This window comes from Danio aesculapii, chromosome 13 (genome assembly GCF_903798145.1).
Source record: "Danio aesculapii chromosome 13, fDanAes4.1, whole genome shotgun sequence".
Classification (NCBI taxonomy): Eukaryota; Metazoa; Chordata; class Actinopteri; order Cypriniformes; family Danionidae; genus Danio; species Danio aesculapii.
This window is the reverse complement of record NC_079447.1, coordinates 25,800,447-25,814,419: the sequence shown is the minus strand read 5'-3', so window position 1 is coordinate 25,814,419 and position 13,973 is coordinate 25,800,447. Positions and strand designations below refer to the sequence as shown.

The 13,973-nt window shown below is 35.7% G+C and overlaps 1 protein-coding gene across 2 annotated transcripts in view; it reads left to right on the top strand.

Moving 5' to 3' along the window:
- rin2a (Ras and Rab interactor 2a) overlaps nt 1-13,857 on the top strand; it is a 64,302-nt gene extending 50,445 nt beyond the window's left edge. For both annotated transcript variants that reach the window (XM_056470522.1, XM_056470523.1), the window contains 4 exons: nt 4,263-4,571; nt 6,564-6,695; nt 6,780-6,943; nt 9,411-13,857. In XM_056470522.1, the coding sequence (XP_056326497.1) occupies nt 4,263-4,571; nt 6,564-6,695; nt 6,780-6,943; nt 9,411-9,728 (923 nt within the window). In that variant the 3' untranslated portion in view covers nt 9,729-13,857. The remainder of the gene's footprint in view (nt 1-4,262; nt 4,572-6,563; nt 6,696-6,779; nt 6,944-9,410) is intronic.
- The last annotated feature ends 116 nt before the right edge of the window (nt 13,858-13,973 follow it).

Sequence of the window (13,973 nt, the reverse complement as noted above, 5' to 3'; positions counted from 1 at the left end):
TTTTTTTACAAGAAAAAAACGACTGTTGGTTTTAGGCAATGTGTGTTTTAATTTCAGTTGTTCAACATTGATGTTCAATAAATAATCACAGATATGCAGTGTTTGTTTCATTCCATTATTTTAAATTCAAGTAATGCACCCTTCATTCAAAAACCTCTCACTTGTAATATGAGCATATTTACTCTACGAAACTTGTTAAATAAATAAATAAAATAAATAATCGTTCATTAATCATAATCGAGTTAAAATGTTAAATTAACTGAGATTTAGATTTTAGACCAAATCACCCAGCCCTACTATTAAGAAAGACCATATTTCATGATTATATTTGAAAATGTATTACTGTAAATATATCACAACTTAATTTCTAGTGACATACTTTGCTACACACTTAATTTGGAGGATTTAAATGTGAGTTTCTCAATATTTAAATTTATTTATTTTTTTCATCCTCATTTTTTCAGATGTTCATATAGTTGTATAATGGCAAATTACTAATTTATTTTGCTTTCAGATGATGTACAGAATAAATAGCAAATTCCAAAAATGTAACTCCTTATGACTGGTTTTGTGGTCCATAGTCACATATTGACATTAAATAAAGAAAACATTAAGAAACTGAAAGTAGATCAGTTTGATTGAAGTCTGTCACCTGCCTACTTAATTTGCTTCCACTGAGTCTGTGGTTGTTCCACCGACCTCTTAAATTAAACTGCAAATAGTTGGCTGTGTGCCAGCATATCTTCCTCAATTTGAAGAGCTGTCCACTGTCCTCTCTCATCCAGCATAGATGACCATATAAACACATTTACAAATCTGCTCAGTCTGTTTGTGAACATTGTATTGAGCCAAAGTCAGACCCATACAACAACGTGATGCAATACATGATGATTGGCTGTGTTGGCTGTATATCTGATGAAGAATTTCTTGTGAATAGAGTAGGCGTATTTATAACTATAACCGGTTCTAAAAGGAAGCTGATATTTCCTTTGTGATTCTCGTTAAATGTTGACAGTTATAGATAGCAGTTGACCACACCGTGACCGCTGCTACATTCTCAGGGGGAAAAAAACCGGCACAATGCTGTCACTGGGGTGGTACCTTTTCAAAAGGTGCACACTTATACCACAAGGTTCAATATTAGTGCCTTGAAGGTCTATATTAGCACCTAAAAAGTCCTAAATTGTATCTTTTGAAAAGGTACCACTCCAGTGGCGGCTTTTGTACTTTTATTTCTGTGAGTGTGTTTGCTTTTTTAACTTTACTTTGAGAACTCTTAAAAAGCAGGTTTAGTTAATTCCATTATTGTCATGGTCATGAATTATATACAGAAATCAGCTTTTATAAAAGTACACTATATTGTATAATTGCAGTACAGGTTAATTTTTCATTCTTGACTTCTGTACTGTCCACCTTATACACAACACCTTAGTTCTAAGATTTTGTATATATTATTGTATATACCTTTTATAAAGCTGCTTTGAAAGGATACTTATTGTGAAAAGATACAAATACAAAACATGAAAATAAACTCCAAACTGAACTGAATTTTATTTAATTAATTACATTTTACAGAACAGGTTTGGCAGGTTGTTCTGATCACAAGCCAATGAGTCACTCAAATTATTTCAAAGCTGACAGTCAAGTGAAGCATAAACTTGGATGTTGTGATAATGAAATCATCCAAATTTACACTGATATAAAAGCTATATACAGTTGAAGTCAGATTTATTAGCCCCCCTTTTCTTTTTTTAAATATTTCCCAAATTATGTTAAACAGAGCAAGGAAATTTTCACAGTATGTTTGATAATATTTTTTCTTCTGGAGAAAGTCTTATTTGTTTTATTTTGGCTAGAATAAAAGCAGTTTTTTAGTTTTTTATGAACCATTTTAAGGTCAAAATTATTAGCCCCGTTAAGCTAATTCTTTTTTCGATAGTCTACAGAACAAACCATCATTATACAATAACTTGCCTAATTACTCTAACCTGCCTAGTTAACCTATCTACCCTAGTTAAACCTTTAAATGTCTCTTTAAGCTGTATAAAAGTGTTTTGAAAAATATCTAGTCAAATATTATTCACTGTCATCATGGCAAAGATAAAAGAAATCAGTGATTAGAAATGAGTTATTAATACTATTATGTTTAGAAATGTGTTGAAAAAAATCTCTCTATTTAACAGAAATTGGAGGAAAAAATAAACAGGGGGGCTAATAATTCAGGGGGGCTAATAACTCTGACTTCCACTGTATATATTTGAAAGAGACTCTAAAAATGAAAATGAAGCACACAGGTTGCATTAGTTTGCGTTTGCTTTAATACATTTAAATATGCCTATTTAAAGCATTTGTCAAAGTGTTTATGATGACAGTGTTGCTTCCCTCAGTGGTTCAGTTTGCTGACAGAAGCAACACTGTCAGCATTTTCCAAACCCAGATTAAACATTACATTCTGCTCTTTAGATCAGATGATTTAGTTACACATGTACTCTATCTAGTCCATAAATGATTGTACAATTTGGGTATGATCTTCAAGCCCTGCTTGCACAATCAAAGTTACATGACAAAACTTGTTGTATTGAGTCATGTGTGAACATACCAGACACTGCTGTATTGTCTGGAGACATTTTGAACTCGCTGAACAGTTTTGGAAAAGCAGGTGTAAAAATAAATTGAGCAGGTATTTCCCTTTAGAGGAGGAAATGAAACGATGATCCACGTCGGAGATCCCAGTCCATACACTCATGGTCACAGTCATCTCAGCCATAAATAGACTTTCTCCATGGACATTTTGTTCATTTTTTATTCATGTTCTGAGTTTTTATAGGTTCTGTTTTTAAGTGCACCAAAACACATTTCAAAATACATAATGTGGCTAAATTTTTAAGTTATTTTTATTATTGACTGTTTAAGAAGTCTCTTCTGCTTGCGAATTTTGCATGTATTTAAACCAAAAATCCAGTAGAAAAGGTAATATTGTTAATTTATTTCTGTGATATAAAGCTGATTTTGCAGCATTATTACTTCAGTCTTTAGATTCACAAGATCCCCTTCAGAAATTCTACCGTTAAACATTTTTTTTTGTTATTCTAAATTTTTTAACAGTTGTTTGTTCCAATTTTTGCTTCATTTTCATGATTCTTGATGCATGAATAGAAAAAAAGAATAGCATTTTTCTGAAATGTAAAGCTTTCATATAATTATGTAATATCATTCAACAGTAACAGCAATTCCATGCAAATGTCAACATTGTCATGAAAGTTTTCACCAGAATAGAGAAACCCTTTCTGAAAAAGTTTTTTCATTCATTTTCTTTTCGATTTAGTCCCTTTATTAATCAGGGATCGCCACAGCGGAATGAACCGCCAACTTATTTATGTTTTGAGATTTTGCTTCAAATGTCACATCCGTTATGCTGGAATTGCACAACATTCAAAAGAGGCAGTGAGAATTTTTTTTCTTCACTCATCTTTGGAAACACGGATTAAGATATTTTAAATGAAATCTGAGAGCTCTCGGACACTTTCTAGACAGCAGTGGTCCTGGGACATTCACAATCCAGAAAAGAAACCAAAAACATGTTAAAAACAACTTTCTTTACATACAGTTTTACAGAATTATTAGCCCCTCTGTTTATTTTTTCCTCCAATTTCTGTTTATATTCAACATATTTCAAAACATAATAGTTTTCATAACTGATTTATTTTATCTTTGCCATGATGACAGTAAATAATATTTGACTAGATATTTTTCAAGACACTTCTAAACAGCTTAAAGTGACATTTAAAGGCTTAACTAGGTTAATTAAGTTAACTAGGCAGGTTAGGGTAATTAGGCAAGTTATTGTATAACGATGGTTTGTTCTGTAGACTTAAAAAAAATAAAAACTGCTTTTATTCTAGCCGAAATAAAACAAATAAGACTTTCTCCAGAAGAAAAAATATTATAAGACATACTGTGAAAATTTCCTTGCTCTGTTAAACGTCATTTGGGAAATATTTTAAAAAGAAAAGAAAATTCTAAGGGGGGCTAATAATTCTGACTTCAACTGTACGTCTCTTATCAGGAAAGACAAAGGCGAACAGATATTTTTGCTCCTGGAGCTTCATGTGATTAAAGTTTAAGCACTGAAGTCACATGACATGTTTAGACCATGTTTCTGGTTCCTTTTCTCGACTTTAAATATCTATATACTGCACTCATTCAATACTCTATACGGTTGTTTCATTGTAATTATTATATCATGTTTTTGTCTTCCACAGATCAGGTAATGGAGAAAGCCATGCATAAGTGTGTGCTGAAGCCGCTGAAGCCTGTGATAGAGGCTGCTCTGCGAGACTTCCAGTTGAGCAGCGGGACCATGCAGCAGCTGAAGGAGAATCTGCTTCTGGCCAAAGCCAAGCAGCCGCAGGAAATGGGTGTAGATGGAGCTCCGCCCCCCGACCTGGTGGCAATAGAGAAGATCCGACACAAATTCAACAACATGTGCAAGATGTACTCACCAGAGAAGAAAGTGTCTCTGCTGCTCAGTGTGTGCAAACTTATCTACACCATCATGGAGAACAACTCAGGTGCAGTACTCTTGTGTGAACTACGTTAGGGGTAGTCAATATGGACCATATATATCATAATATTTTCTGGGATTTATTGCAATGGCTATGTCAGCGAGGATATTTTAGGTGTATCCATTGAGAGACAAAAAAGTTATGCATCTTTACAGAGAAGTATTAGCTTTCCTAGTTTTTAAACCAGCAATAGAATCATATTATGTTTCCTTTACAGAAATAAAGACTAACTGAAGAGTTCAGATGGAAAAGCCGCTAAACGCCCATTCCGCCAAAAATGAGATGATGACACTAAGTGAATGCTTTAGGCAGATAGTACACCATCAACAAATAGATTTGCTTCTAATCATCCAAATGCCAGCATCAGCGCATTGAGAAATAAGTTTGTTGGCAAAAGCCGCTAAACGCTACTTGACTTTGACAGCAAAAGCCGCTATATCTCGAGAACCAATCAGAAGGCGCAAATCGAATCATATGTTTTCAATGTAGCAGCACGCTGAAACGACGGCTTTATGAGGAGACATATTCTGCTTTCGATTTTAAAAGACAGAGTTTTATGAACTGGATGAGCCTGTCCGACTGTCAGTGAATGGCAAATGAAAAGGCCCCTTACCTCAAAACTCTGTGCATTGAAAACACAATGTACAGTCGGTAGTGTAACATGCATTCATAACGTTTTTTGCACATCGATTCTACTTTGAATGAGTCCGATTTACTAAACATTATACAGCAACTCCATTTTACAAAAGACAAAGTTAAGATGCTATTTTTTTATCTATGTTATTAGGATAAACAAGAGACCAAGACCTTAAGTAGGGTGACAATGAATGAATGACAGCTTCGAAAATTGTCTGAGAGGCATCCCCTTTTGCCCAATAGGCCTACCTTGTGTTTTATTTGCTAATTTAGGCTATTTTTTAAAAGATAAATATAATGTATAAAACTATACATTATTTGTATTCCTTCATAATACCTATACATCTGATAAGCTTTTTATATTAATGGACACTTACTTGACAGATTTATATATTTTTAATTTGAGGTGTTTTATGTTTGGTAAAATAATTTCTAATTGCATCTTTAATGATTTCCAACTAGTTACACTGTCTTGTCCCAATATGTTGATTTAGAGGTTTTTGCAAAAAAAGCATAAGTGGATTTAGCTGGTTTTGGACACAAATGAATATCTACCTTGTTAAAAACCAAAGAAATGTCTAAAGTTACATTTTTGAAAAGAAAGTATTTTATTTACTAGCAAATAACCTTATCGTTATCTATAAAATGAAACTTCTGAACCTAATTATAGGAGCCTGATAGAAAATGCTCATTTACAAAAAAAGAGGTCTGATGGATTTACAGGGTTTTGTATCTGAACTCTTCAACTACAGATAGAACTTAGAAGTAGTTAGAAGAAGATAGAAGCACTAAAATTGATCAATCATGAAGACAGTAAACACACAGTTTTGCCAATATATAGTTTATCTGTGTTATTCAAGCCATCCTGCTAATCAAGATGCTAATCATCATAGCTTTTATCACTGTATAAAATACTATAATGTAGGATGATTTTTCCCTCATTCAGTTATTTGAAAACATGTCTGGTCACAAAAAGAAGTTAATTCAACCCCTCGACTGATGTTCCAAATCAAATTTGGAGTAAATGTATCAGTAAATCTCTTTGATTTTGTAAATAGGCTAATGCTAAGGCTAATACGAACTCTATTGCACACATGCTAATAGTACATTTACTCGTTGCACAGATCGATTTTTCTGTCACACTGTACAGTCCTGGCCAAACCATTTTTAGAATTAAGAGGAAGGTATTGTAGTGTATGTTTATCATTATTATTGTGGGAAGAAAGAATTATATAGGATATTTTTTTACGGGTATACGATTATTGATAACATATAGCTAAACTACCTGAATGATGTCCTGTACATAGTGATTAGTACTTGTGGACGGACTCATGGTTTGATTCTTTGTTGTATTAATGGCAGGGAGGATGTATGGGGCGGATGATTTCTTGCCCATGCTGACATATGTGATGGCCCAGTGCGACATGCCAGAGCTGGATGCTGAAATACAGTACATGATGGAGCTACTGGACCCATCGCTGCTGCATGGAGAAGGTACAGTAGACAAATAGTGGACTCCTGCTGAAGTTTTTGCTCATCAAATGTTTGAATGTTCCAATATTTCTCATCTGACCGTAGGAGGTTATTACCTGACCAGTGCATATGGGGCGATGTCTCTGATCAAGAACTTCCAGGAGGATCAGGCTGCTCGTGAGCTGAGCTCCGAGACCAGAAACACACTGCACCAGTGGCACCGCAGACGCACAAACCAGAGAACCACACCATCTGTGGATGATTTCCAGGTTAATCTCTCATTTATACATACACATTTATGTTCTAAAATTATTTAATTATACATTAATCAAATCTAATTAAATCTCGGAAAAATACATGATGTAAAAATGCTGTTTGACTTAAGTACTACTACTATTACTACTACTACTACCAATAATAAAAAGAATATGAACAGTAAAAAGTAATAAAATAATGATATGTATATAGCAGTAAGTAATGATATGTAGAACAGTATTATTACTATTAATAGTAATATTGATAATATGTAATGCTCTTACTGCAAAAAAATACTACAAGTAATTTAGCTAATCTTAGACTTATATATGGATATATAGATTAAATAAAATAATATTACATAATATTATACAATAATATGTAAAAATATTATAATGTTTGCGTTATTTTATATTTTTGAGAAATTATAATATTTATAACTAAAATAGTTTATATTTTATATGAAATATATTTATATAATTGTATATATTTAACTAAATTTATTTAGCATTAATGAAGATTAGGGATGCTCCAATCAGGATTTTTGCAGCTGATACCGAGTACCGATTCCTTGTCATGGTGATCGGCCGATACCGAGTATCGATACTGATGCTTCAAGCTCTATGTAACTTTGCCATTGTATAAAGCACATTTTCCCTCTAAGTGTGATACTTAAGTGGAGATCTCTGCTTACCCAAGATAATAAACTACGGATGCTGCATATAATAGTATACATTATTATCATAGGGGCTTGAGAAAGCCAACATACTGTTACACTAAATAAACTTAATATTCTTCTTCTTCTGAGATTAATTTCTATATGCAGCTCCTCTGAGACCTTCACGCTACAAACACCAAACTTACTCACGATCATTAAACTGGTCTGACTCGGGTTGCTATATCTTTTCCAACTGATCTGACTTACGGTTTTTCAATAATTGACCCGGAAAATTCGGAAAAGTCCCATTTACTTAATATTGGACCAAACTTTGTGTCATACAGACTTAAGTTTGGGCTCATTTAACTCAGACTACCAATCAGCCAATCACTGATCGCCTTTCAGTTTACTAGCCACACCCTAGCAACCACTTACAGCACCCTACTAACTGTCCTTAGACGCCATTGTAAAAAACTGCCATTGACTTTACATTAGACAAACTAACGACATACTAATCTATACAAACAAAATATGAATCCATTCTAGAAACATACTAACAAACATACTAATCATACTAGCAAACATGCTAATTCATACTATAAATATACTAGCAACATGCTAATTCATACTAGAACCATGCTAATTTATGTTAGCAACTGCCTAGCAACCACTCAGAACACCTTAGCAACCCCCTAGCAACACCTTAGCAACCATCTAGCAACACCTTAACAACTGCCTAGCAATGCCTTAGCAATCACCTAGCAACGTTTTAGCAACTGCCTAGCAACCAATCAGAACACCCTAGCAACCACCTAGCAACACCTTAGCAACCACCTAGCAACATCTTAGCAATCACTTAGCAACGCCTTAGCAACTGCCTAGCAAGCACTCAGAACATCCTAGTAACCACCTACAAACGACCTAAAACACCTTAGAAACTGCCTAGCAATGACTTAGCAACCAGTCAAAATACCCAAGCAACCGCCTAGCAACCACTCAGAACACCAAAGCAACCACCTAGAAACACCTTAGCAAGTACTCAGAACACCATAGCAATCATTTAGAACACCCTAGCAACCACCTAGCAAACATGCCAATCCATAGTAGGAACACGCTAATATATATGTAGTTATCTGTCTATGTTTCAAACTTCTTAAAAACTGCTTTAATTCTTTAAACTTTAAAACTTCTACAAACTTTCACACTAGGTTTTCTCAAGACACCATAACGTTTGTCTACGAACTTTACTTTTCTAGTTACTGAATGTAATCTTAAACATGTCTCTTATAACCATTTAGAGTGGACAGAAGCACCTTTGCAGAAAATAATCGCAGAGATGTCATACGGTTGGACACAAGATGGGGCTGATTGCTCCGCTTGTGTCACAGCAGCTCAAAACACTGGATATATAATGGTTGCAACAAAAAAACACCGCTCACAACCCCACACATCATTTACCTCCTCACTTGTAGTGCTGCTATCTGTATAACCCAGATGTGCACGTGCATCTTCCTCTCCTTGTAAACACTAGCGATCGGTTCGTAAGATCGGCCAGATTGGCGAGCACTGATCGAGTCATTAAATGTAATTATTGACCGATACCGATCTCTGGCCGATCAATCGGAGCATCCCTAATGAATATTATTATTTTATTATTATTATATAGTTTTATTAATATAACTGCTATATTTATATATCTGGTTGAAAAGAAGCTATTTAAAGTTAAAATATTAATGAAAATAAAGAATAATTATTTTATTATGATAGTAAATATCTTGCTAAATTGTGATTTTACATCTGAATTTCTCTTCATTTATATTCAGAACTATTTGCGGGTGGCACTGCAAGATGCAAGTAGCGGCTGCACAGCCAAAACTCTGCAGGTTCAGCCTTACGCCACAACAGAGGACGTGTGTCAGATCTGCGCAGACAAGTTTAAAATCTCAGACCCGGAGAACTACGCTCTTTTCCTCCTGACAGAAGAAACCACGCAGCAGCTGGCGCTCGACACGCACCCGCAGAAGATCAAGGCTGAACTGCACAGCCGGCCGCAGCCACAGCTCTTCTACTTTGTTTACCGGCAGATCCAAAACTTTCCCGTCCCGTCAGAACAGCTCAACGACAACACTTCAGCAAACTGAAGAAGAGCTAATCCTCTCGAAACTGATTCCTCTGCTTCTTCAGGAACACTGCTAACGTCTGCAATGTTTTGAATAAAAAAGTCGAAGGGAAGCGGAAAATGTGCTGGAGGGAAATAGGGAAGGAAGGATGCGTCTGACAGATGCAGCGGATTTTATGCTCTGTCTTCACTATTTTCATAAGGTTTTGGGAAGTGGCACACGAGTGTCACGAAAGAGTAGCTGCACCTAACCCGCACGTTATATCTGCTTCATCAGAAATGTTCAAACACATTCAGGTTAGCGGAGAAAGAGCAGCGTTTGTATTGTGTTTGTGTTAGCTTTGCACATTACTCATACAATGTACAGTGCTCTCCCTTAATATTGCCACCCTTGGTAAATATGAGCAAAGAAGGCTGTGGAAAATGTCTCTGTTTAACTTTTTGATCCTTTGTTTAAAATATTAACAAAAAAACTCAAACAATTGCAAACAACATATCATTTTATCAAAGAAACAAATAATGTTATTAAATATGTGTTATTATTTATTATACAATTATAAATATATACAATTATTAGAACCAAATGATCAACCCAAGCTCATTCTGATTACGTAGCCCTATATACATTTCTAGAGAGAGCAAAATACGTCCCAGGAGCTACTTTTTTTATTTTTTTGCAGTTTTTTTTGCAGGCTGCTGTGTACGCTTTTTCAGATCTCAAATTTCTCCTGCGAGTGCCATTCACGCCTGCTCTTCTCATGTAAATCCACCAGAGGCCGCTGTCGACTGACAGTTTACTGACTGACTGACTGATCCTAAACTGACCATAAACCCAACCAATAGTGTTTTAAAGAGCCCCTGTTATACATTAAAAAGGGTCATATTTTGGTTTTAAGGGTCTCCAACAACAGGCTGATATGCATGCAAGGTCAAAAAAATAATATGCATTTATTTTTATCTAATTATCCAGTGACTCCCATATGATTCGTTTAGCGATTCATTTGTTCCCAAACCCCTCCTTAGCGCGAAGCCAATCTGCGCTGATTGCGTCAACAGCGTTCAGCGCGAAATGCTCAGCACGCCAAATCAACAATATTGAAGTAGTCAGAGTGCATAGTGTATGTGTGAGCATACCTGCCAACACTTCTGTTTTTCCCGGGAGTCTCCCTTATTTCAGACCCATTTATCCTGGAAAACTCCTGTAATTTCAAGGAGGCAATCATTTTAATCGCACTTACTTACGCTTGTGAAATGGAGGAAGAAACTGATCCATGTACTGATAAACGTTCCTGTCGAGCTCTGACAAAGTCCCATATATCAATAGTCTTTTCTGATTCTTCCTTTAACAAACAGCAGATGAATCCCCTGTTGTAAGCGTGTAGATTCCAGAAGCACCCGTCAGAATAAATGACGGGAAGAGCACAAGGCCGGGCTGTAATGCTGAGGTATTTTTGCAAAAATAAACCTCAACCACTCACTCTTAACAGATTCATCTTTGGGTAGAGAAAGTAACACTAACTTTCCCCTTACACTTCCAATAATATCCAGCGGAGCACAGCGTCTTCATGACTTGATTTAACCGGGATCTGCTGAAGTGTTAGTGGGCGGGGCCGCAGGTTTCAGTTTTCCCGGGTTTGCACATGCAACAGTTGGGCGGGGCTTAAGTTTCGTATCGACATCACGCCGAAACGACTAAGGACTCATTATCAGGTGATTCATTTGAAGCACTAGGAGCCGACTGTACATCTCCATCTCCAGTGAGCATTGTGTGTGTCTCTCTGTCAGGAGGAGGGTTCAGGCTGCCAAAACATCTTCAGGAATCACAGCTGAAGAATTGCAGAAGTTAGGTGCCATTAATACTAATGCGTTATTGTTTTAAAACTTATATGTTCTGTTACGATTACACCTGGCATCTGCACTACTCCGGCATCTTCGACCCATGAAAATTGAGTGTTTTGAAAACGTTTTAGCTCATAAATGCTGGGGTTCTGTTTTAGTATAAACAGACTGAAACACAAGGCATGGCTATCCACAATCGCTCTCTGATTGGTCTTCTGGACTATTGCTGATCATTCCCTGATTCTTCAAGCCCCTCTATTATGACATTAAACAACCAGTAGTCTGCAATGCAGACAAAATATGCACATGCCCAGTGAGGTGGTCACATATGGTCATATTTTAGACTGTAGAGTGTGGAGAGAGAGTTTTTCTTAAATATAGTTAAAACACCAGTCTACATTTTTTAAATGAAATGCAATGTGCAAATGCAGCCTTAGTTGGGTCTTGGGCTGAGAAAGTTTTGAAAACTACAATCTATTCCAGGGTTCCCAAACTTTTCAGCCCCAAAATAACAATGCCAGACACTCGCGGTCCCCAATATCCTCTGAGGTGGTTATAAATATATAAACAACGCACACAATAGGCCCAAGTCTATTCATCGTTTAAACGTGAGTGCCGTAAAGTCAATGTGCTCCATCTGACGCAATTGCTTTGTCTTTATTGTAACATATTCACCCTAGTGGTCGCAAAAAAAAAAAAAAAACATTTGCATGTTTTTTTTTATGTAACTATTACCTACATTTTTTTTCTTCTGTAGGTTATTGATAAAATATGGTAATTGTAAAATCACCCTCTAATTGTCTCGCGACCCCCACTTTGGGACCCACTGATCTACAACAGTGTTTCCCAACCCTGTTCCTGAAGGCACACCAACAGTACACATTTTCAACCTCTCCCTAATCAAACACACCTGAATCAACTCATCAGAAGATTAGAAGAGACTCCAAAACCTGAAGTTAATGGGTCAGAAAAGGGAGACATTCAAAATATGTACTGTTGGTGTGCCTCCAGGAACAGGGTTGGGAAACACTGATCTACAATACATCTTTTTGGGGGTTTTTTGAAAGAAGATCAAAAATGTTAAACGATGTTGCCTTCTTTGTTCATATTTACCAGTGGTGCCAGTAGTAGTAGAGGTGAGTGTACTCCCAGACTGTACATCTCCTATTTGAGGTTGTGCATTTATAATTGACTGCTCTTTTGTGCAGAATAAGAGAGTTGCATTGAGGTGAAGACTTTTGTCATTTGTTCAGTAAAATGAACATCTCAGTCCTTAAGGACGTTGTGGACCATTGTTTTTCTGATTCTTAATTTTTTTTACAGTTGCTGGTAAACTGTATTCTTTTTTATATATATATATGATTTATTGTTATTATAGTAGTGCATGTATCATTGTGATGAAAAGACCAATTTTAAAAACCAGGCATTGTTGCCAGTGATGTTTTTATCATATTGCTATCATATGAATTTTGACCGTTACGTTTGTTAAAGTCAGTTGGGATGGAGATAGTAGAAAGTTAAAGGTTTAGTTTTTATACTGTACTACTACTGACAAGCTACACGTTTAGGGCTTGTGGTAATCTGGATCTCTGATGTACTGATTTTGGTTTTGATGGGTTTTCAGCAAGTTGAACAACTGGAAAGTTCTGTGTAAAGTAAGAGGAATTAAAAAAAAAGGTTTAAAGCAGGTTAAGAGTCATTGGTAGGAAATATCAATGAACAGAAATGATTTTTGTCACTGTAAATGCTATCAGGGAAGGTTGAGTCACATACAGGAGAATAGCTCTTTGACATTCATAACTATACTCATAACCTCAATAACTTACCAAGTATTTCATGCTCTACTAATGTACTTTACATTTGCATGTTTTTATGTAAACTCGGGGCATTGTGTGTGTTTTTTTAATAAGAGACGGGGTGCTGGAATGCTCTAATCCTATGTAATGATGATATTGAAACACTAGTCACAACTGAAACACAAACTACATGTTTTAAACGTTATTTTATTCTGATAAGTCTATACATATTTATATGCAATCTGTGCAGGAATTTTCACAGATTTTAAAAGTCTTAATTAAAACAAACTATTGTGTATTCATTTGGAGAAAAGCTCATACTCATTCTTTAGTCAGTTCTTCATATTTGCTTTTTTTTCAGTGTACTCTTTTGCACAATAAACTGATGTTGAACATTTATCATATCTGTCATCTTTTACTACTTCTCTACAATGTATTGGTACCTTGACATTTTTGGAATGGGTTATATGCACGGCAACTTTTTTCAGTCTCCAATAAACCTCCAGTGAATTTGAATGTTTTCAGTTTCATAAGGTTCCTTTTACAGCACCGATTCTGTGGTCCCTTATGAAAACCTAATGTGTGTGCGTGTGTGTGTGTGTGAGAGAGAGAGAGAGAGAGAGAGAGAGAGA